Here is a 22,867-nt window from a genome sequence, read left to right as displayed (position 1 = left end):
CAAATAATTATATACACTCTTTCACTTGATATAATTTTTTCACCGAATAGCTCATTATCAGACTCTTCATTTGCTTGGATGGTCTCCAAATCTATGGACACAACTTGCATATTCACAAGTATTCTCAACTTTAGAGAGATCCTGTTACACTAGCTTATCAAACTTTACCTTTTTCCTGTGACCTTCTGGCCATTCTTCTACATGATTGTTCTTTGACCTCAATAATAAAGGATGAATCCACATCTTTTACATTATTATTTTTATCAATCCTTTATTTCCACTTTTACAATTGCAATATTAATTTCAGTTGAACTTCCTTTCTGCAAAGGCATGAGAGAAAGACTGTTGAAACAATTAAAGATGAGAAAATGAGAATGACATAGTTTTTAATCCCTTTCTGTTAAGATTATCTCCTCATTTCCATCAGGTGACATACAATAGTAATGACTATAGCAAAAAGAAAGACAGCCTTGATGTTCAGTTAGCTGCCCAATGTGCAGAAATTTTGATGACAATTTGATGTACTAGAATCATCACATAATATCAGTGTCTTTTTCTCAGGTTAGCATTCTAAAATTTTGAACTGTACATTCAATACATAATTTTCATATCATACATACATCAATAAGGAAGAAATAATGACAATTCAATTCCCTCTTGAGGGAGAAGTTAAATTACAATCATAAGTCAGACAGTCATCTAGATTAGTGGTAGAAGTCAATCACATTAACTTAATCATTTTCAGATTCTCCTTTTGTTCACTTTTGTTTCTTATCAAAACCAGCTGAGATATTATCTGCAGCAGCTGCAGCTGCCAATTCCATCAACCTCTCATAGTCAATCTCAGAAGACTTGTACTTTAACTTGAGACCTCCCTGAGTCCATGACTTAATACAAAGAATAGCTTGTGTGCTATCATGTGGCATACAAAAACGCTGCTTATCGATCTCATCACCTTTACTGCAAAATAGTTCCTCAGGTTTTACTGAAGTTGCTTGGACAGCCAAGAAGTCCCTAGCCATCGCAGAGAGCCGAGGGTAGCGTGTACTGTTGACCTTCCACCACTCCAAAACATCTGTTTTCGTAGGAGCTGGAGACTCGGAAAGATACTGAGTGAGTTCATCAGCAACATTGCTCATGCTCGCTCTTCGCTTCTTTCGAGCAATCTCCTCCGCAAAAGAAACACTTCCTCCATCTTCAATATCTTGAGCAGAGTATCCACTTGTCATGGATGAAAAATGGCTGGTATAATAATTTCTCATGAAATGGGCTCTCGCTTCCTCTAGATAGTTTTCTGAGTTGAGACTCTCAGGGATGAGTTCACATTTAATTCGGGGATCAAGAATGGCCGTCATATAGATGAATATGTTGCAAACCTGGTTGTTGTAACTTCTGAGCTTTTTGGCCATGTCTTCGGCAGCACTCTTTAGCCAATCTGGTGTTTGCCGTGTTGCAATTGTATCAGAAATGTGATCCATGTAGACAATAACCATCCCAATAGTAGGTGGGTTGTTTACACATATCTCATTGATGACTTTGTAGAAGGGCTCCAGGTAGTTGTGAACAATATTGGCAACATTCTTCTCTGTACCATTCAGCAAAATCCTACTACCAAGTATCTCCTCATTCTTCCTGACGACAGCATCCATTGACTTCCCAGCCTGCTTCATATTAGAAACATTAAATTAAAATTTTATCATCAGTCACCAAACCCGTACCTGAATTGACAGGAAAACAGATTATAAATTTCTCGTATCTAATAAGGAGTTCTTATATGAAAGAAACAAGTACCTTGTGAACAAGATCAAGCATTTGATAATTGCCACTCCACCGTGCTGAAGCATCAAGTGGAAATTGCCAACTACCTTCTTGGTAAGCTGTTGTTAATTGAATGAAATCCTCTGAGATATCTAAGGATGCATTTAACTCTTGTACAAATTCCCTGACCTTGGCAATAACAGGTTTTGTTGTCCTTAATGCATCATCTATAATCAAACTCAAAGTACGAGCAGCACAAGGGATATAGCAGAACGGCCCCACTTTCTGACCATCCAAGTCCTCCTTTAAAGTATGGCAAGCATGGATAGCATTCTGACTGTTATCATGGGTGCATGAGAGGACTTTAGTCTCTATATTGTACATCTTAAGAACCTTGAACAGGGTGTTATATATTTCAGAACCTGTACAAGGGTAAGGTACCTGGCATATATCAAGAAGCACCTTCTGGAAGGACCAGTTTTCATCAATCCATTGACATGTGACGCTCATATAAAAGATTTGTTCATAGGAAGTCCAGAAATCAAGAGTGACAGAAACTTTGGAAGAAACCTGTTCCAAAGATACTCTAACATCTTCTCTCATGCTCCTGAAAACTTCACGGAACACTGCTTTGTACTTCTCACCTGGCCATAGTTGAATTGATGGATTCAAAAATTTAAAGGAGTTTGCTAACCACTTTTCTTCCAAGGTTGAAGGAGGAAGAGAAGCTAATATGAGCCATTTAATAAGCAACCAATTCAGATGATCATAATCAACCTGAGCCGCTCTTCCTTGTGGTTGAGATTTCTTGATCACTGGGGTAGTGGGCTGTGGCACCGAACTAGTAGTGACAACATCCCCAGTCTTATCATATCCGGGATGTCGATTACTAAGGTGCCTTCCCAAATTGCCTTCACAATAAAGGGAGATCATCAGATGAATGAGATAATTGCAATGAGTGGTAATCTTATCATAGACTCAAACACGCCATAAGCTTTCTAAAAGCTACATCCATTGACTCAAACCATGGTAAACAGCCACCTGATTACTAAGGGACTTCCCAATTGCCTTCACGAAGAAGGGGGATCATTAGATGGATGAGATAATTATTGGTCCAATTATCATAGGCCCAAACATGGCATAAACTTGCTAAATGCTGCATCCATTGACTCAAACCATGGTAAGAAGCCATTTCTGTTTTCAGAATAGCAATTTCTAACTACAAGGAACCTAAAGCTCCTTACAAGCACATTGTTATAAATAGATATTATGGTGCCAATGGATTTTCAATGAAAGCACCAAAAGTTAAGGGACAAACTGAAGCAAGTCCACAGGATTTACCAGTTGCAGTTGCAATAGAATAACTCTGCCCACAAAACTTGCACCTCCTTGTTTTCCCATCAGGAGCTGTCTCAAAATACTTGAGGTAAACTGATGTCATTGTCTTCTTCCTGGGTTTTGATGTGGGGACAACACTTCCCTTTTCTGAAGAACCCAATCCAATATCTACTGGATCAATATTTGGAATGAGTGCCATATCCATCATGGCTTTGGGTTCCATATCTGCTACAAAAGCAACGATTAAGAATTATAGATTCATACATAAAGCAGTAATGAAGAATTCAGTATTCTCAAGACTTCCAAGGTAAAATAAACTGATAGCAAATTGAAGACTATTAAATTTAAGATAATGCAAGCAAGCTGCAGATCAATATGTGAAGGTACAGTTTCCATCTTTTTCAATAATTCAAAATTTCCATTTACCCCCTCCTTTTCCAATCAATAAGTCAGGAATTCAACACTCTTACACAAGAAGAATATGCAAACAAATTTATCAAACTAAGAATTGTATCTTACTTCCCTCTTCCCCCAAACTACAAAACACAGAATCCATCAATCTCCACATTTTTGTAATCCTCACTGCAACCTCCCAGATTAAGTTTACAATCAGTTTGTAGGGTTCATATCATGTATAATTAGTCAATCCCAAAAATCGAGATTGAGATTCCATAATTGTATATTTAGCGCCCTCGTGGATGTTACACTTATAGAAGACTGAGAGATTCCATAATTGTATACAATTACTTGTAATTGATATGAATGAACACCCAGTTTGTAAATTTTTTTTCCAAACACAACGAACTGAATCTGCGCATTCTGAGCTAATTACATAACCTAAACACAAGAACAAAGCAATATTTTATCCTAAATCACATTAACAAGTTCGACCGCTGTAAAGCAATATATATTCAGCTAAATTACTCACAAAAAAGAAAAAAAGAAAACATATAGGGATGAGAAGATACCTTTGTAAGTCTTGAAGGTATTGTTTGAATTCCACTCCATTTCGTTTCCAGCTTTCCCACTAATTCTTCCAGTCTTACAGAAATGTAAACTCAACAAAATCAATAATTGCAGCTAACCCAAAAGTCATAGACAGTGCTGACACTAGAAGCAATCCACCTTCATTTAACTTCCAAACATAACAATCAAAACCCTGAAAAAAAATAGAGATTAGTGGCAGTTTAAGAAATGGGTTTTGTTTGTTTTGGGCAAAAAAAGTCTGGGCTAGAGCTAAAACCTTGGATAAGTGAATCTGGGTTCTCCTTCTTCACTTTGTTAGACGATTTGAACTTGCATAAATCAGAGGTGAAAGAAGCAAAAGAAGAGGAGCTTAAGGCAGAGAAAAAAGAGAAAGAGGCAAGAAATGGAGGGAAAGAAAAGAGATCGGCGCTAGATCTAAGCTTGGATCTAAGCCGATGCAACCAAAGAGAGAGAGAGAAAAAAAAACAAATAGTAGTAACTATAAGAACAAAATCAAATCAGCTTTTACTTTACAGAGCCGCGGAGCGAGTTGAGTCTGCGACGCGGACGCCTAAACCCTTTTTTGTTTACTTTTTCTTTTGGCTCGGCTGGGTGGGAGTGAAGAAGGCAAAACCAACTCGAGCGAGTGGCTCTGCACGGGTTGATGTACCAGACTCAGGTGCGAAAAAAACCGAGCCAGCTTTGTTCTACATTTTTTTCTTTAATAATATATATATATATATATTTTGTCTTTGTTTAAAAGTGGGTGGTGGCTGGCTCAAGGTCAGGAACAGTTGTTGAAGCCTGATGGTTCGATTTGTTGAGCCCCAGGTCGCCCCGCTCCGAGCTAAAGGTTCCGGGTCTGGCTCAAACCAAACACCATTTCAAATCAAACGTTCAAATTTGAAAGTGAGTGTGTAACTGTAACTCAAAAGCATACCTTTCTATTTTTAGATAAAAGAATTATTTAAAATTTGTGTTCATGGATCGGGTCGGCCGAAATCGGACTCTTATGTTATATTAATTGAAAAAAATAAAAAAATTTCACTTTTATTATGTATAAAATAATAATCTAAATATTAAAATGTTTTATACAAAATTTCATATTAAATCTAAATCTTTTACCTTAGCGTAACCTAATGCATCCATATAAAGTGTCCCAGTCCGACCCATATGTTGGGTGAGCAAGTGACCTCGTGGCCGATCCGCCTATGACTACTTTTAAAAGACTTTATGTAATGTTATTAAAAGTTTATATTTAATGTATTATCGGTATATAGATTTTATATGTTATTAATGAATCAAATATTATAATTTTGATAATTAATAAATTTAAAACTTTAAAAAATAAATATTTATAATTTTAAAAATATTTATTTTGAAAGGATCTGATTAAGTAACTGTGTACAGATATTATACATTGATATTACATCAAATATAATATCTTAATTTATTACTTTATTTCATTTATAAAAATTTAAAATTGAAAAAATGTTTAGTAAATAATGTCGTTACATGACAAGAACAAAAAAAGGGTTTGATAAAGTTATTATAAACATAAATAATACTAATCTAATAAATAAATAAATATTGAATAACTAAATAAATGAATTATACTTATATTACCTTATTTATATATTGGATAGGAAATATTACCTTATATTTTGTCATATTAAAATATTAATTTAGTATGTAATAACATAACTAAATAATAATATAATATAACATTTAAATAACATAATTACACAATTTTAGCAGATTTCTACTAAAGTTTTGATCATACTACTTATCTAAATAATGAAAAATTTTTTTCCACATTTACTAATAAGCTATTTGTCATTTTTCCTATAAATATTTTGCCGATTACTTTTGTATCTATAAGAGATTAGGTTGTTACTTTTATCTAATAAAATTATCAAAATAATTTCGATTCAAATTTTAACTCATTTGTTCACATTTACGGTAATTTTATAATTTTATTAGACAAAATTAACAATCTAACATAAGTGAAAATAAAAGTTATTCTCGTGTGTTAATTTAGAAAAAAAAAAGATATTCACAAAATGTTATGTAAGAAAAGTTAAAACGATAAAAAAATATAAAATGATTTATTCAAATTTATATTAAGAGGAATTGATTATTGACCTTTGAGGCTTTAAGTATACTACAGCCACCATTATTATAATGAATACTTTTACCAGGTTATTAAAAGTTTAAACCCAATTTCACAGACAATTAAAGTTAGTTTTTTGGGTTACCTGCACCCTTTGAAATAACAAGGACCCAAAAATAAAGGCTAGAAGACATAAGGAGAGAAATCGAAAGAGTGGAAGAAAACTTGCTTGTGTGAACCAACAAAGAAGTAAACGTGGTCACGTTACAATTTTGTCTTTTATTGTAATAAGTTAATACTTCACGTTATTGTCACGTGATATAAAAAATAATAAATATTATTTTTATTTAATAATAGATAAAAAATTTTACATGAAAAAGTGATTAAAAGATAATCATATAAGAATATGAATCGAGTCAATAATTTCATTCGGAGTAAAAATTAAAAACTGACGAGTGGTCGTCGTCACCATCATTGGGTTATTTTTATTTTCGTTAATGGTAATTAATTAACTGTTAATTATAAAAAAATTTTATTTTTTAATTTTAAAATAAAATAAAAATATTGATTAAATATAATGAAAAAATAAAAAATTTATTTATTTTATATATCTGAATAAATTAGTGAGACAAGTCAGGCTGTATTCTTGGAGAACGGAAGTGAAGCGTTTTTGAGCTTAGAAAGCCCTTAAGTTTTGGATTGCGTGACTTACCTAAACACTGAAAGTAAAAACAAACAAACGAATAAATAAAGTTTTGATTGCGTGCACGTCATTTTCTTTAATTATTTTAGGTAAATAAGGTTTGTTGCATGGTGATTGTTTTTTATTTTAGGTAAATTCCCTATCTGTGAATTATTTTGTTATTTGATTTTTTTTTTTGTATTTCATATTTATAATGTCACGTTATACAGCAAGAGAAAATTTTTCTCATCTCTTTAATTCTATTCCTCGATTTTTAAAGATTCGAACTTAAAATTTTTAAAATTTAAGTTTCGTAACTTTAATTATTAGGATATTCTCTTAAGAATGTCTCGACTTGTGTCTAACTCGGCATTATGATTTCTATTTAAAGTTATAAGATATAAAATTTACGAAATCTCAAATAAATAAATAACAAATATTTTTTAAATTTGTTTGTAGATTATCCTCTAAAGAGTACCATTTTATAAATATGTAAAAGTTAAAATTCAAAAAAAATATTTTTAAAATCATGGGTATTTTCATTTTTTAAGATTCTCAATTTTTAATTTTATTTATTAATGAGATATCGATATTTAATTTGGTCAGAGTGTGTAAGATTTATACCGTAATATTGTATCAAATATAAACGTATCTTCGGATATAAGATAATTTTTTTTATTCTCTTTAACAGTCTTTTCTGCCTAACTTTTTAACATCACTCTTTAGTTTAATACCATAGAAGTAATGCATTAGTATAATTGCTGGGTACAGAACAATGATAATGACATGATTAAATCACTCTTTCACATATCAAAACTAAGCAAAAGATTGTTGTATGATGTCAATCTCCATTGTTTATTTGTATTTATTTGTTTTTTGTGTAATCTGTAACTGTAAGAGAAGTTGAGATCCTAAAGAACAAACTGTGCCCAGAAAAGGTGAAAATTAGCTTAAAAACTATGTGCATTTTGGATATACTCTAAGCTTTTCATGTTCAAGCTCCATTGGTATAGCTCCTCTTTTTCCTGGATTTCCTTGACGACCTCCAAATAATTGCAGAAGGGCTTGGACAGATTCGATATGGAATCTTTGGGGTAGGAATATCAGGGACCCTGTAATCAAGATTTTTCAAGATAATCACCAAGAAAATTACTTGTTTCCTATCCCAAACATGGGTGCAAGAAAATGAGAAACTTGTAAGAGAAAATTGGTGGTTTTTATCTTACTGTAATCCGGAAATCTCGATTTGGGAAAAGTCCATGTTAGTTGAGCTGTCTAGCCCTGATAGCATTGCTCTGGTCTTGTTCCTCGGTGGCACCAATTCTGGTTGCTTGATGGCAAGAACTCTGCAGTTGAAGCTGCTTGCTATGCTGTCGTGGGCCATGGCCAACCTATGCCGACATCACACCAATGAAAAACACTGATTTGAGTTTTGTTACCAGCCCTTGGCCATGGTGCAAAGACACCATTACCAATGCAATCTGCAACCATGATTTGCTGCAGTATTTATTGTCATAATTCATGTTACCATAAGATTCAAATCTAATGGTTAACTCTGAATTGGGTAATTTCGCTTTCAACTCTAACATTACTCAGTCAATCAATTTCATGGTTGAAAATAAACAAAAAAGAGAAGGGATTGTATGTAGGAATATAGCAAGTATATGCTAATGAATCTGCTTTCAGACAACTAGCTAGGTTGAGGTTCCCCATAAGAAATCTAGCCTAGTTGACAGCAAACCTCTTGAATCATTGATCATCCCATGATTTCAGAACAGCCCCATGCCTTTAGGCTGCAGGGAACTTTTGTCCATTGCTAATTGACAAGGGAGAAGCATCCCAACAATTACTCAAATCTATACTAATTAACATTACCAGCTGGACCCCCAAAAGGGTTTTTGGCTGTGTCTTACAGGCAATGAACAAAGCCACATGCTTGTACGTGCCGGGTTTAGTGAAAAATGCCTGAGACTTTCCACCCTAAAGTGCGGCCGGCGGGGCCTGTTTTCTTGTGGTCCTTCTCAGCCTCAGGCATCACCGCATCATCATAAAATAATTGGCTACAAGGCTCCAAGTTTTGAACTTGTTTCTTCTTTATCCTGACAAATAATTTAGTCCCGAAATGGCCTGGAAAATTACCATACCTAAGACCTTATGACAGTTTGACCATTTCTTGTACCTTCCTAGAAAGCTCCCCCCAGTCAAAATACCCTGAAAATGGTTTCCCTAATTAACCCCTTCCAGGCTCCGGATGAAACATGGCAACAATGATTAAACAAGGGAAAAAAATTACTGACAAGAAATAAAATTAACTCACTTGTAAAGGAAGCTCTGATCATGGAGACCAACAACAAGAACAGAGGCTCCAATCTCCCGCACGATGGCCAGAATCTTCCTGCCTTCCTGGTCGCCTTCCGTGACAATTATCTCAATATTTGTCTGTAACACAATTCTCTGATTATGGCATATCCGTGAGATAATTGTCACATAAAAAACTTATGGACAAAACGAAAAGAACAGGAAAAGTACTCGAGTTCAAACTCACGTTGAAGAAATTGGAGTTACATGTTTCCTTGAAGGAGAGAGCCAGCTGATAGCCTTGCAAGCGAAGCCGCCTTGCTTTCTTCTTGCTTCTGGATGTAGTGGGAGAGAAGACATGAAGGAGAGTTAGCAAATCACCATAGCGAAGTAAGTTGTGGAGAGCCCATTGCAGTGCTGTTCTTGCTACATCTTCATCCTCTACTACCACGACTATTTTCCTCACATCCATTCCCTCCCTCACCTTTTTGATCCCTTGCCCCTCCTCTCCCTCTCCCTCTCTCTCTCTCTCTCTCTCTCTCTCTCTCTCTCTCTCTCTCCCTCTCTAGAGCACAAGCAGGGAGACTTTTTCTGAGATGGGATTGTGTCCAAAAGCTAAAACTAAACTGAGAATTGACCTTTTAAATGAACTTGGGTACTTTTTGTCAAGACTTGCAATTTCCATAATGTTGATTGGGGTTTATAGGCATAAATTGAATCAAATATTGTCATTTGATTAATAAATTTAAATCTAGTACATATTTATATTGCACTAGATTTAAATATGATACACTCTTTTTGTATTAATTTTTAAATTTATTTTTTAAAGAAACGATAACATTTGATTTATAAAATAATGTGCATAATCTGTGTACATACAACAAATCAAATATAAACCTGCCTGTGGACTACTTGCTCTAATCTCTTTGTCTTTCTATCTTAGGTGCCTTTCTCTCTCTAGGTTAGCTAAAATGGCTGGTTAAGAAAATGGCAAGTGATTACTTAGGCAGCTTAACTAAAATATGAAACAGCCTAGAAAATTTAGAGTAGGTGGCCATTGGGACCATTTAATTTACAGCATAAACATGCACCATGTAATTAACTCCTCTTGAATATCATCACCCTTGATCATGTGGCCTTAAATCTCAATTAACTCCTCTTTTTAGTTTAAAAAAAATGGGAAAAATCAGAAAATCTTTATAAATTAATTGGTTAATCAATCATAATCAAGGCCCATAATTATTTGATTTAACAAAATTTTTTGTTATTTATTTGAAAAATAAAAAAAATCGAGTGACGAAATCCCCGAAAATGATTGGTCCTTGTGTCCCCATTGAAAATCCTTTTCAATAATTAATGCCTAGTTGAACTTTATAGGTCCAAAACTATGTCTTTTGATGCCTCTTGATTACCCTTTCTTTTTCTTGATGTTCCAAATATGGAATTTGTTTTATTTGTTCTTGAAAATGACAAGGATGTGGAAAGAGACTTAGTTATTAATTATTATTATAAACATGAAAATTGCCGGCAATTTAAATTACGTAATGATCGATAACTTTTTTCTACCTCGCAAATCTTATAATTCTTAAAAAAATTTAAGCAAAACATTTAATTTAAACAGAAATCTCGATTTAATTATTACGGGATATTTTATTATTACAATTGTAAATAAAAAATTAATTTTTTTTTCATTTGAAAGAAAAGATGGAGCATGAATTTAAGACCTTAATTTTAATCAACTTTAATTCTAAAGGGAATATCATATTTAAATAGATAACGGCATGTGGAGAAGTTCGATTAAGTCATTATTATTATTTTTTTTTATAATTTTGTGGAAGACTAGTGCTGGCTGCGGGCATGCAAATTTGCGCGTCATTAGCTGACAATGGCCTACGTCCCACGTTGTACTTGGTGATAACATGTTGATTAAAATAATTGAATAACAATAAATTAAAACTTAATAATAATAATAATCGTGTTACGAGGAATTAGCAGCCGAGTTCGGATTTCGTATTTGGAATAAAAATAATATTTACAAAATAGTAATATTAAAGGTTTAATATTTATAAAAATAAAATTTCAAAATTTTTAAAAAATATAGATATATTATAAAAATTTAAAATTTTTAGAGAGTGAAGCCCTGCAAGACCCCTCTCCTCTGAATATGGTGTTATTGGTCGGTTTTGTTATATTGTCTAATGTATATATTTTATACATGGTTAGTGAATTAAATATTAATAATTTATTAATAAATAAATAAAGTTTTTATGCGTTAATAAATAAATATTATATCCCGAAAATAGTATTTTAGAAGGTGACGATAGGACATGGATGTTGGAAGAGAAGTGGTTGTGTCGTGGCGTCAGTTCTATTTTGGCTTCATTTCGTCGGCTGTTCCTTCATGTGTCGCAGTAGTTGTTCTTTTCTGATTCTTTTTCCATTTTTTTTTTAAATTCTGTTATTTTTCTTTTCTTTTTTAATTACTAGCTTGAGTCCACTTCTTTATGTTTCCACCACTAGGATACTGGGCCTGCGGTAGTGGGCCCAATGACGTTAACGGCCCAGATTCCTTGATTGAACGTTGCACAAGCATGGGGACGGATAAAGAATCTCTTTTAAGGTATTTATTAATTAAATTCTATTATTTTTCCAAATATCCGATTATTACTTAAAAATTACTATCCATTAAATTAAACAAGTCACCTAAGATTAAATTATTTCAAATTTATTGATTAAATTGATAAAAAAATTTTTTATAAAAATTAATAATTTTATCTAAATCCGTCTCAAACTCAAATATGAAGTGTTCGGACCTTATGTAATTAGATCCAATAATTCTAAAAATCCGAAAATTAAATACCCATTACCATCCCTCTTGTTGCATGGGTTCCTTTTAAAGCAATTAATCAATCTTCTATACATTTATTTTTGTTGTCAAAGACCTTTTAAGGCCTTGTTTTCTTTTTGCAATGTAAGCTTATTATTGGGGAATTTGTTTGCATTCTTAGATACAAGTGAGTAGCAACAAATCAAGGATCTATCATGTAGAAAGGTGTACTCAAGGTATAGTAATTCATTATGTTGCCTACAAATCAAACTTAATCAAACTATATATTCCTCAATTTCTTTCCTTCTTTCCCTCATAATGGTTCCTTTTTCCATTCTCCTCATTAACCCTCTCTGCCTGAGGTATTCTTCCTAGTGAGATCAAAGCCAAATTATTCCAAAGCCCTCTCAAAGCAGCTCCTTCTCATATCTTCTACTACAATGGAAAAAAAAAAAAAAGGAAATCTAAAATGGTGTCTGTCTCTGATGTTGTCAAAGAACACTGGGCAACATATGGAAGAAATTTCTTTTCCAGACATGATAATGAAGAATGTGAACCTGAAGGTGCAAATAAAATGATTGAATACCTTAGAGATCCGGTCTCAAAGAGTAAGGAAGGAGCCAAGTATGGAGATTATGTCCTTCAATTTGCTGATGACTTTGCATACACTGATCCTGTGGATGGAAGTGTGGCCTCAAAGCAACATGACATGGATGCCCAAGTGGCACTGAAGCCATTAATAGATTTGGCATTGTCTGTATCAATGCTGAAGGACTTCACAGCAATGGAGGAACCCACAGGCTACAGGCATCACATAATTAAATTTATGTATAACCATTTACTAATGAATTATATTTATAGGAGAATATCGAAATCCACGCTCTCACCTACTGTAACTATTTCGATTATTTAAACCTCGGTTCATTCTTGCAACATATAAATATACTCTTAACTCTAGCTAAGTTTAAGAATTAGAAGCAAACTGTTCATCAGTAGCTATAACAGTAAATTTCTTGAGCTTTTAAGTTACTGATCATTTCATGGAGGGATTTTCTCACGAATGTGAGATCATCACTCTGAAAAGATTGATGAAAGCTTTCATCTCTTGGATGAGTCCTGTCTTAAACCTCAAGGAAACGGTGAGTATTGATTGAATATTTCCTTTGCCAGGGTGAGTCTTTGAACTGTGATTTTCAAGTAATTTCCTGCACCATTAATGGAGGAAGGAAAGGTAACTGGTAGGATTGAAAGGAAGAGAAATATTCTTAACGAGTTAAAAGTAAAGATTGAAAGGAAAAATGTGGAAAGCAAAGCGGAAGGTATGGTGAATGCCATACTTGTGGAAGCAAGTTTGTCATGAGATTAGCATTTCACAGCAGAAACAAGTTTTTAGGCAGAGATCACTTTAATTGTTAGGGGTGGCAGAAAAAATGGAGAACAAAAAAAACATATGAGAGATACTATACTTGTGGAAGTGAACACCATGATAGCTATAATTGTGTTCCGTACTTTTGAAACAAAGTCATTTAAAAAGCGGTACAATATATTATTTAATGTGTTTGCTTGAACGAACATATTATTTAATGTGTTTGCTTTAACGAATTTATTCGTTAAGGAATTCGTTTCTCCTCAATATAAAATATAATTAATCATTTTTTTAAAATGAGGGTAAGGAAATTTAAACCGTGCTTATTAGATTAGAATCATGCACGAATCAATAAACTAAATGCTCGGATATAAAACATAATTAATCATTTGATAGAGTAGTATTTTTAGTCATCCATTAAAGAATTTGCTTCTCTCGGAATAAGGCCTAATCATTTGATAAAAATCAAATAAAATCATATTTCTTTCTTTTACTTGTCAAATCCAAATCCGAATCCAATCCAATCCAACCGAGTTTGAAATCGACAAAAATCAAAAGTCCTCACCAACTCTAACTCAAAATGATCCAAACCCAAAATTATTTGAATCCGAAACAGCTTGAATATAAATTGATTTTACTTTAAAATTCAATAAATTGAATTCAAAATAAACCGGACCTAATTAATCCAAGAATTAAACCCAAATGATTTGAATCCGAGAATGATCCGAACCTGAAATGACCAATATCTAAAATGATCCAAACCCAAAATGACCAGAGTTTCCTTTGATCCAAAATGGCAGTATCGTTGCTCAAACATTATATGTCTTCTCTAAGAAAAGAAAGAAACAAGAAAGAAAAAGAAGGGCAGCCAACAAAATTACCAAATACATCCTTATAGAACTGTTGGTAATTAGCAGAGAAAAGTTGAATCCCAGCACGGCAATGCAGGACCTGCAACAACTTTTACCTGCTTTAAAATCAATTAGCTAAGATGGATTAACCTAAGGACTTTTTCGCATAGAACTCATAATGATTCATTTCAGGTCGGCCGGCTTGTTGCTTTAGCACTGGCAAAACCATTACAAGCATTAAGTTAAATTCCCAATTTCTTATTTCTGCTAGATGCCCTTTGTTAGATCATATGCCTATCACAACTACATTTAAAAGAGCTAACTAGGTTACACGACTCCATACAGCCCGTCCCTGGCCTCTCCCACCATGTTCATATCCCCTTCCATATCTAGAACCCCGTGACCAGCCACCATGCCCTGCTCTCCGACCACCATGTCCACCACGATTAATATGGAAACCGCCAAATGTCTGAAACATCCATCATCAGGCAAAAAGTAAAAAAAAATCAAATACCCAATACCCAAGCATAAATCTAACAGAGGAACAGACCCTGAGAGCAAACTACCTCTGCATCCAATTTCTTCTGCTCGGAAAACTTAGACCTTCCTTTCTTTGGCTTGTGATCAAATGTATTGGAAGAAAGAGAATCAAAAAACTCATCCTTAACATACACAGGCTGTGAAACAGAGGGCAAGAAGGTGTTACCATAAACAAATAGAAACCGGATTAAACATTGCTTAAACATATATAACAAAATTAGAGTAACAATCAATTCTAGCAATCTCACCTTTATGTCAGCTTTTAGCAGTCCTTCTGCATCTTCATGTTGTCTATCGTCTTCCTGACTATCATCTGCATCCCCATTGTCTTCTGATATACCTTTACTACTTTTGCCAAGTTGATTCCAGACCTCCTCTTTGTTGAATTTCTCATTCATTGCCTCAAAATCAAAATCCGTAGGGTACTCGGTAACAGAGCGTGAAATCTACAAATCAAAACATTTAGCAATTATAATAGCTCAACATAAATTTGAGGATGATCTCTCCCTCGTAATAGGCATCTCCCAAGAACAGAAAAAAGGATAGAGAGGATTGGAAGAACAAAGTGATCTTCTCTATAATAACCTGAGCCTCTTTAGCAGTTCAACTGCATGTCCATTTTCTCAAACCTAAAAGAGTCGGTTCAGCTTTAACTTTTTTCCTTTTTCTAAACTCAAGATGCCCTACTGCAGCCTTATACAAGTGGAATGGGGGCACCAGTTTGTAACATAAGGTGTGTGTAATGTGAGATTGGGGAAGCCTGTGTCAATGGAATTTAATCTGTGTGTAGCATTTTGAGCCCACATGAAACCAGAGGAAGTAAAAGAATCAGGACATCTGGATCCAGTATTAGATAATTTAATTTCAGCAAGTTTTTTTACCACAGCTACTCTTCAAATACTATGTTAAGAAGTTTGATTATTTTAAACAATGCATTCTGAAAAAGCAATATTGAGTCAGAAAAGATCCCAAAATATTGCCATTTAGCATAGATTAATAATTGCATAATTCAAATTTAATGCTGAAAGAGGTGTATGGCTTAGACTTTCAATTTAAGGGGAAATCTTTCTAATTAACCTATTGCTTTTTAATTGATCATTCCTTCAACAGTTTAATTCTATTACAAGCTTTATTATCACTGATGCAAGTAAAATATCATACTAATTAGCAGTCTAAAGTTTTGGCCTTTTCGATCCAATGACAGGTATAAGTTTCTAAAGTGTTCTGAGCTACTAATTTGTAATTTAAAAAAAAAAGGAAAAGAAACCACAAAAACACATTTATTACCCCGTTTGTTCTTCCTTGCGCACGGCCCCGGCTACCATAATAAGGGCGTGGAGCAGTTCCATTCATCTAGGAGATTGAGAATCCACATAAAATTTTATGAAAATACAGACACTCAGTTAGAAGACAATAACTTATAAAATTCTGTGAGTTAAAAGGAAAACAAATGGAGTACTACCTTTTCCATTCCCCCTGTGTGGCTTCTGTTACTTGGTTGAAAGTGTGATGCAGTTCCATACAACTGAAAGGGAAAATGAAGTGGCACAAAGACATATAATGGAGTTCCCATGATATATAAGTCCGTCAAAGGTAAAGTGAAGTTCTGTAACTCAAAGAAGCTAAAAGAATTACCCCATTTCTTCTCCCCCTTACATGGACCTTATTAGTGTGGTGAGACTGCAAAGTAACTCTATTGGACTGCAAGATATATAGAACAATTCCAAACAAATATGTGAAAATGTAAATGATTGACAGAAGGTAAATACCAATATTCATAGCATATAAAGAATATAAACTGTATTTCCTCATTACATTGTTTTCTCTTTCCTCCACATGGCCCCTAATAATTCGGTGAGTATGTGAGGTGGCAACATGTGGCTGTAAGGAAACAGCATGAGAGCAAAGATCAAACATCTTATCATGAACATAATAAACAAAAGCTGAACTGAAAGACAGTAAATATTGAATATACATGAAGAAACAAACAAGAAGTTGGAAAATAGTAAACAGAATAATTGTACCTAATATACTACAGAGATCTTGCACATTCAGATTAGTGAATAAAAGGAAAAAAAAGGAAGGAAAACTAAAGCATTCTACATAAGTTGGAAATTGAAAAAATCATGTAGTCATATAAATGTTCAAAACAGACGATTAACCAACAAACCCTAAATAATTAATCATGTTAACCAAAAACAACAATAAGAAGGAAGCAAAAGCATGGCAATTAATTATCAAAAAGAAAATTGACACAAAAATGGATATAATAACACATGTTTATCCAGAAAATATGATAAATAAATAAGTAAAATGGGTTAACCCAATTCCTCTAACTTGATCCCCAAATAATCATGCAGAATAGTAGATGCAAGAGAGAAATTTGCATAAGTATCCCTAAGAAATATTACAAAGGAAAAGAAAAACATACCCAAAAGGACTTAAGGAAGAGTTGCTTAACATTAGGCAAATTAACAGGACAACAGAAGCCACCTCAATCATTCTGTGGATTAAGGATATTTATTAAGAATTATATTATTCCCCCGCCCCCATGCAAAAAATAAATAAATTAAGAAAAGAAGCCAGTTAACCTCATGTATGAGTTGCTCAAATTTGATTTAATATCATGGTCAAAATAGAAACTTCAAAACTGATAGGTATTCATGGAATTTAACACTCCAGTACATATTCAGTTAAAAACTAAAACTTAACCTATCAAACTTTAAGAAAAGCAACATCAATGTGCCTAAGTGCAGCTTCAAAGGTTAAAGAAGATTGATACATTACCCCATTTCTTCTTCCCCGTACAAGCCCCTTGTCATGGTGTTGAGAATCCAAAGAAGCTTCATTCATCTGTAAAAGCAAAATGCATCAGGATTCCAAATCACAGTTTAATTGCAGAATGAAAATACCATAATATATATAGAAGCGGTATGTATTATGTGTAGCCCATAGTAGAGAAGAAAAATATCTGCGTATGTAGGATATTAAGAACAATAACCCAGAGAAATATCTAAGGTAGCTAGAATGCACGCATGCACACACACAGAGATGTATCACTGACATTTCCAAATTGACAGTGCACCACTCGAATACAGTTGTTATCTTATTGATCTTGACATTGGGAAAGACAAGGAAGAAATACCTTTCCAGATGATACGGATGCTGTGGGCAACATTGGTGCCTGAGCCTCGTCTGCATCTGTTGACAGTGGTTCTAATGTTGATGTTTGAACCACCTCAATATCTTTCTGAGCAGTTTGGAGGGGAAGAGATGAAGAAAGTATTGTGGGTGGACTAGTGGGTGCGGACTGCAAAAGCTGGCCTGGGGTCACTAGAGAAGGAGTTGGTACCTCAAGTTGATTTGAGCCAGATGTCCCAACAATAGGAGGTGTAGGTGTGGGCATATTTGGATAAGAGGAAGTGGAGCCAAGAGTTGATTTAGATTTCTCACCGAATTGAAGAGCAATATTATTTGTATCCACAGAAGAAGTCAAGGAAGATGCTAATGACAAGTTAGAACTCAATGTTAAACCAGGAGCATTAGGGTCAAAATATGCAGTGTAATTTGATGCTTCATTAGAAACTAATGAAGCAGCATGAACTATAGGAAGCTTAGAGTGCAAAGATGGGGAAGAGATTGATACAAATGTAGAGTTTAGGGTGCTAGCACTTGAAGGTGGCAGCACTGTGGGGTTCTGGGAGCTAGCACTTGAAGGTGGCAGCATTGTGGAGTTCTGGGGGCTAGCACTTGAAGGTGGAAACAATATGGAATTCTGGGAGCTAGCACTTGAAGATGGAAGCAATGTAGAGTTGAGGGAGCTAGCACTTGATGTTGGCAGTAAGAGATGAGGAATTTCTGGCAAGTGTGTTGCACCACTCGGTATAGATGCATCTACGGTAGAATGTTCCATCTGCTGTGTCCCAGGAGATGCTAACAAGCCAGGTGGTGGCTGAAGCAAAGATGGGTGTAAATAAGAATAACCTCCTGAGGGCCCATTCAATCCTTGCCAATACATTGGCACAGTATGCTCGTTGCTGTTTACAGTGGGAGGAGTTGAAGAACCCCAAGAAACCATATGTCCGACAGGCTGATATTGAGGCACACTGCCTTGGTAATTTGAACTAGGAAGTGCCAGCTGTGAATTGGAACTAAAACTTGTCATGGAACTAGTACTAGAATGTGGCAAGCTTGAAGATGCAGCAGGATGTTGATAATGAGACTGCAAAAGGAGTTACATTAAATAAATTATTCTTCATCTACAGCACAATGGGTACAAAACTTTCTTGTTTAAATTTCATGCCTGAATGATAGCAGGATCATCAGGTATGGCTGCCACACTCTGCACGGACAGTGAAGACAAAACTTGCAAATCCTGACAGAGCAAGGACAAAAGGTACAACTCAGAATCCAATAAAACAAGATAAAACACTTATAGATTTAGGCAAAATTATTATTCTCAAAAAAAAAAAAGACCAAGAATTAAAAACCTATCATATCTATTACAATCTCAAAACCACAGTTGCCGATAAGAATGCAAATAGAGTATTAATTATAGAGACCAAGTTATAAATTTTCACCTAATTTAACACCATCTTACAGCTACAAAATAGAATTTTATGACCCTGGACTCAGTACATTCCACGCAGAGCACAGACCCTTAAAACCAGAATCCACTAATTTCAAACATTACATAAGAGACAAAGCAGTTCTTTATTTCCATTTTCAAACCCGACCCGAATTGTGTTTACCAGGGAAGAATACTGCTTGCTAAATCCCTAAACAATTTTTCTAACTTCCATTACGAAACATCTCAAACAGAATTTCCACAACCCAAAGTGAAAAACTAATTATTATTAAACTTCCAGTAACAATAACTATTACCAAAGTGTCAGTGGCATTATTTATTATACCTTAATGTCGCTTCCTCGGAAGTATATGTAATCATAAACTTTGTCGCTTGGAAGAACCTGCGGCCCATCCTTCTTTCGTCCTTCCGTACCAAAAGATCTTACTGCAGGGGAAAAAAGAAATGCAGATATCATCAAATTCCATTGCTTATAATCTTCGCAATTTGATGCAAAAATGTGATCGATTCATTCCGTCACATAAAAGAAATCCTTAAACCATTTCTTTCCTTTCTTTTTCTTCATTAACATTATAAAAGAAAAATACCCAAATTAATCATAAACTGCAAAACGAAGAAAGGAAGGGGAAGAAGAAAGAATGGGGGGCACAACGCACCGTTTTTGAGGCCAATGGAGGATTCGTGAGGGTTGATACGGAAAAGAACGCCTTCGTACCGGATTTCGGACTTGGAAATAAGGCTTATGAAGCTTCCGACGTAGGAATCCGCTGATTGGGAAGCCTCCGTCGTTGCCATTTTCTCTCCTTTTTAACGGAAAAAAAAATTAAGAGAAAATGGAAACAAAAGTGTTTGTTTCTCTTTCGTAAATGCAGAGAGATAGAAAAAGCAAAACGAAAGTTTTTCTTGGTAAAGAAGAAAGATGCTGCCCGGGGTAGTGGAAGGAAAGAACCGTGCTGCTACATGGGCTGGGCCTCCGATCCATTTATTTATTTCTTTTGCTTAAGCCAAATCAGCAAATATATAATTAATTTAAAATATTTAATTATTATATAACTGATAAATTTATGTGAAATTTTTTTATTATAAAACATATTGATTACGTACTAATCTCATATAAATAAAAAATAAAAATATAAAATTAATGTTAATTAATTATAATGTAAATATTAAAAAAAAAATTAAAAAAAAATTTTACTTGTACCCATTGTGACTTCAACTTTTTCATGTGACATCTTGTTATTTATTTTTTAATTAACATTTTATGAATATTTTTTTCAATTAATATAGTGTCATAGAGAGTGAGTTAGATTGTTAATTCAGCTTAAAATTTGGGTTATCCCTCTAACAATGTAACATCCCACTTCGAGATGTTAATTTAATGAAAATATTTTGACAAATTAAGGTGAATTATAGATGTTGGTAATGTGCGAATATATGTGAGAGTGAGAATTAAGGTGGATATGTGAAAAAAATAAAATAATAATATTATCAAAATAATAATGGTGAGTGATTATACGAATATATGTGAAACTAAGAAGAATTTTAAGGAACGGAGTATTGGTGATAGGTGATGAGTGATGACTATATGAAATAAAATATATATCATGTTAAGGGAAGAATTCTATATCATGGTCACATGTCCTCCAAGGAGTATATAAGTGATGGAATTATTATTATAAAGCATTAAAATGAAGTTTTCTGCCCTAACTAGAGCCAAGAACACTTGAATTTTCAAAATTTTTATCTTAGAAGCTGGACATTTGAGTTAAAGTGGAGGAACTGCCCTTCTTGAAGCTTGTTTCCAAGTTTAAATTTTCAAATGTTGTAATGTAGTCAAGAGATGAAGCAAAGGGCTGAGAAACTCCACTAAACGGGAGGTAAAACAGTCCTTAAACAAATCTACTTGGTGGGAAGAAGCTGCTGCCGAGGGGTTCTTTGAAGACCCATGTACAAGCAATGCACTCCAAGAAAGAAATGAGGGACTCTCAGCTGAGGGAGGTTATTGAAGATTAGTTGGAGAAAAACCAATTGGATTAAAGGTTGAGGGGTAAGAACTGTGAGTGAAACTAAGACTTAAGTTTGAACCTTTTTATGGAAATTATATACGAAAAAATGGTGATGAAATTCATTAATGTTCTTGAATTAACCATTTTATTTTTAGGAGGTTGACATAGAAATGAGATAGCAATTGGAACTTATTAAGTGAGGAGTAGTATTTGAAATTGGCAGAATTGTGAAGGTAAGAAAGTAGCTCAAATCAAAATATAATTGCTACTATACTTGTGTAGATATTAGATTTTGGTTAATACTGTTACTTTAAAGAATTATGTTACAACATAATGTTGTACACAAAACGACCAGAATAAGTGAAGTGCTACTTCACGCAGAATAATTAGAACAAGTGAAGCGCTACTTCACGCAGAACAAGTGAAGCGCTACTTCACGCAGAATAAGTGAAGTACTACTTAAAGCAAAATAATTAGAAAAAGTAAAGTATTACTCCATATGGAACAACTAATACAATTAAAACAGCCAATTTGAATAGAATAACCACTTCACTTGGATGACAGTGAAAGTAACTCAGAATAAGTGGCAAGGTTCATGGGTTACTTTCATCTTGGAATGTTTCAGAGAGTTTGGCTTGGTGGCTCAGATATGGAGGTAGTTAAGAGGTGTTCCTCTTAACCCTTTCCTGAAGTACAAGTGTTTCACCCTCTTATCTTGTTCTTGTATACTTATTCATGTACAGCTTATTCTCTTGTACCTATTCTCGTACAGCTTCTTCTCTTGTACCTATTCTTGTACACCTCTTTTCTATTACCTTTACTTGAGAACAAGTCTTACTACATCCAATTACAGTAACGATTACTTTCATTAATATTCTTCATAATAATGTCATTCATTAGGCGCATTAAAGCCTATTTTTATGTAACTGCCACTTTTAGCACTCTATATAGAGCCTCACAATTCATTTGGGAGGACTTTTCTCTTCCCCTCCAAGCTAACACATTTTCAACTTGAGAGCTTTTCTCTCTAAATTCTCTCTCTAATTATCTTGTACCCTCTAAGTCTCTTTAAGTTTTTTCTTATTGTCTTCCACCTGCCACAACACTTAGTACTTCAGGAACTGCTTCAATCTTCCTCTCTGCCGCCTCTGGCACATCTTTTCCAAGAGTCTCCACAAATTTCATGACATGTTCGCGTGCATCACCAATCTTCCCATTAAATTGTTTGAACTTAGGGCTAGTATAGTCTTTAGGATATGGTTTTGCAGCTACACTGGCCGGGTAAGGCAACTTGAGATCAAACTCAGAAAAATTCAAGCTCTTGTTCTTCTGATCTAACAACTTTTGGAGCTCTTCCAGTGTCACAAATCCTTGAGTAGGAATAGATGGGATTACTGCAGTAGAAGTAGTAGTTGGAGTAACTGCAATAGTGGTGTTGGTAGGGTTAGGGTTTGCAGCAACTACTACATCAGCTGCATCTTCTCCATTGCCTTCATTCTCCTCAATGTTTGTAACTAGATGAGTGACTCCAGCA

General features: G+C 34.3%; 3 protein-coding genes across 7 annotated transcripts; all 3 read right to left on the bottom strand.

Moving 5' to 3' along the window:
• Positions 1-530: 530 nt before the first annotated feature.
• LOC18604046 (BED zinc finger and hAT dimerization domain-containing protein) lies at positions 531-4,755 on the bottom strand. 4 transcript variants are annotated; one of them, XM_018118539.2, is made up of 5 exons: positions 4,340-4,755; positions 4,065-4,255; positions 3,100-3,324; positions 1,792-2,669; positions 531-1,664 (listed from the first exon to the last, which is right to left on the bottom strand). In XM_018118539.2, exons 2-5 carry the CDS (start codon positions 4,102-4,104, stop codon positions 759-761), a joined length of 2,049 nt encoding a protein of 682 aa, XP_017974028.2. In that variant the 5' UTR covers positions 4,105-4,255; positions 4,340-4,755; the 3' UTR covers positions 531-758. The 4 variants fall into 4 exon arrangements, with proteins under 4 accessions (XP_017974028.2, XP_017974031.2, XP_017974032.2 ...); XM_018118542.2 differs by having other exon boundaries at positions 531-1,661; XM_018118543.2 differs by having other exon boundaries at positions 3,100-3,321.
• Positions 4,756-7,644: 2,889 nt separating this feature from the next.
• On the bottom strand, positions 7,645-9,773 carry LOC18604045 (Adenine nucleotide alpha hydrolases-like superfamily protein). 2 transcript variants are annotated; one of them, XM_007036355.3, is made up of 4 exons: positions 9,403-9,773; positions 9,175-9,311; positions 8,084-8,248; positions 7,645-7,969 (listed from the first exon to the last, which is right to left on the bottom strand). In XM_007036355.3, exons 1-4 carry the CDS (start codon positions 9,625-9,627, stop codon positions 7,852-7,854), a joined length of 645 nt encoding a protein of 214 aa, XP_007036417.3. In that variant the 5' UTR covers positions 9,628-9,773; the 3' UTR covers positions 7,645-7,851. The 2 variants fall into 2 exon arrangements, with proteins under 2 accessions (XP_007036417.3, XP_007036415.3); XM_007036353.3 differs by having other exon boundaries at positions 9,175-9,296; positions 9,403-9,772.
• Positions 9,774-14,100: 4,327 nt separating this feature from the next.
• Positions 14,101-20,218, bottom strand: LOC18604043 (protein decapping 5-like). The gene is made up of 12 exons (XM_007036347.3): positions 19,984-20,218; positions 19,653-19,753; positions 19,043-19,114; positions 17,885-18,961; positions 17,527-17,592; positions 16,555-16,620; positions 16,375-16,440; positions 16,202-16,264; positions 16,027-16,092; positions 14,988-15,185; positions 14,766-14,876; positions 14,101-14,668 (listed from the first exon to the last, which is right to left on the bottom strand). The coding sequence occupies exons 1-12, from the start codon at positions 20,120-20,122 to the stop codon at positions 14,522-14,524; spliced, it is 2,172 nt and encodes a 723-aa protein (XP_007036409.3). The 5' UTR covers positions 20,123-20,218; the 3' UTR covers positions 14,101-14,521.
• Positions 20,219-22,867: the final 2,649 nt, after the last annotated feature.

Source organism: Theobroma cacao, chromosome 3, assembly GCF_053813885.1.
Source record: "Theobroma cacao isolate CCN51 chromosome 3, ASM5381388v1, whole genome shotgun sequence".
Taxonomy (NCBI): Eukaryota; Viridiplantae; Streptophyta; class Magnoliopsida; order Malvales; family Malvaceae; genus Theobroma; species Theobroma cacao.
The sequence above is the reverse complement of the archived record's forward strand: the minus strand, read 5'-3'. Positions and strand labels throughout refer to the sequence as shown.

Excerpts from the sequence above, each read along its gene's own strand:
- LOC18604046 (XM_018118539.2), bottom strand. The coding sequence starts at position 4,104 with ATGGAGTGGAATTCAAACAATACCTTCAAGACTTACAAAG. Across the intron at positions 2,670-3,099 it reads TTCTATTGCAACTGCAACTG|GCAATTTGGGAAGGCACCTT; the intron begins GTAAATCCTGTG and ends TTTATTGTGAAG. Across the intron at positions 1,665-1,791 it reads TGCTTGATCTTGTTCACAAG|CAGGCTGGGAAGTCAATGGA; the intron begins GTACTTGTTTCT and ends TCTAATATGAAG.
- LOC18604045 (XM_007036355.3), bottom strand. The coding sequence starts at position 9,627 with ATGGATGTGAGGAAAATAGTCGTGGTAGTAGAGGATGAAGATGTAGCA. Across the intron at positions 9,312-9,402 it reads GTAACTCCAATTTCTTCAAC|AGAATTGTGTTACAGACAAA; the intron begins GTGAGTTTGAAC and ends TGCCATAATCAG. Across the intron at positions 7,970-8,083 it reads ATCGAGATTTCCGGATTACA|GGTCCCTGATATTCCTACCC; the intron begins GTAAGATAAAAA and ends TCTTGATTACAG.
- LOC18604043 (XM_007036347.3), bottom strand. The coding sequence starts at position 20,122 with ATGGCAACGACGGAGGCTTCCCAATCAGCGGATTCCTACGTCGGAAGC. Across the intron at positions 18,962-19,042 it reads ATGATCCTGCTATCATTCAG|TCTCATTATCAACATCCTGC; the intron begins GCATGAAATTTA and ends CTCCTTTTGCAG. Across the intron at positions 14,877-14,987 it reads TGCTAAAAGCTGACATAAAG|CCTGTGTATGTTAAGGATGA; the intron begins GTGAGATTGCTA and ends TCTGTTTCACAG.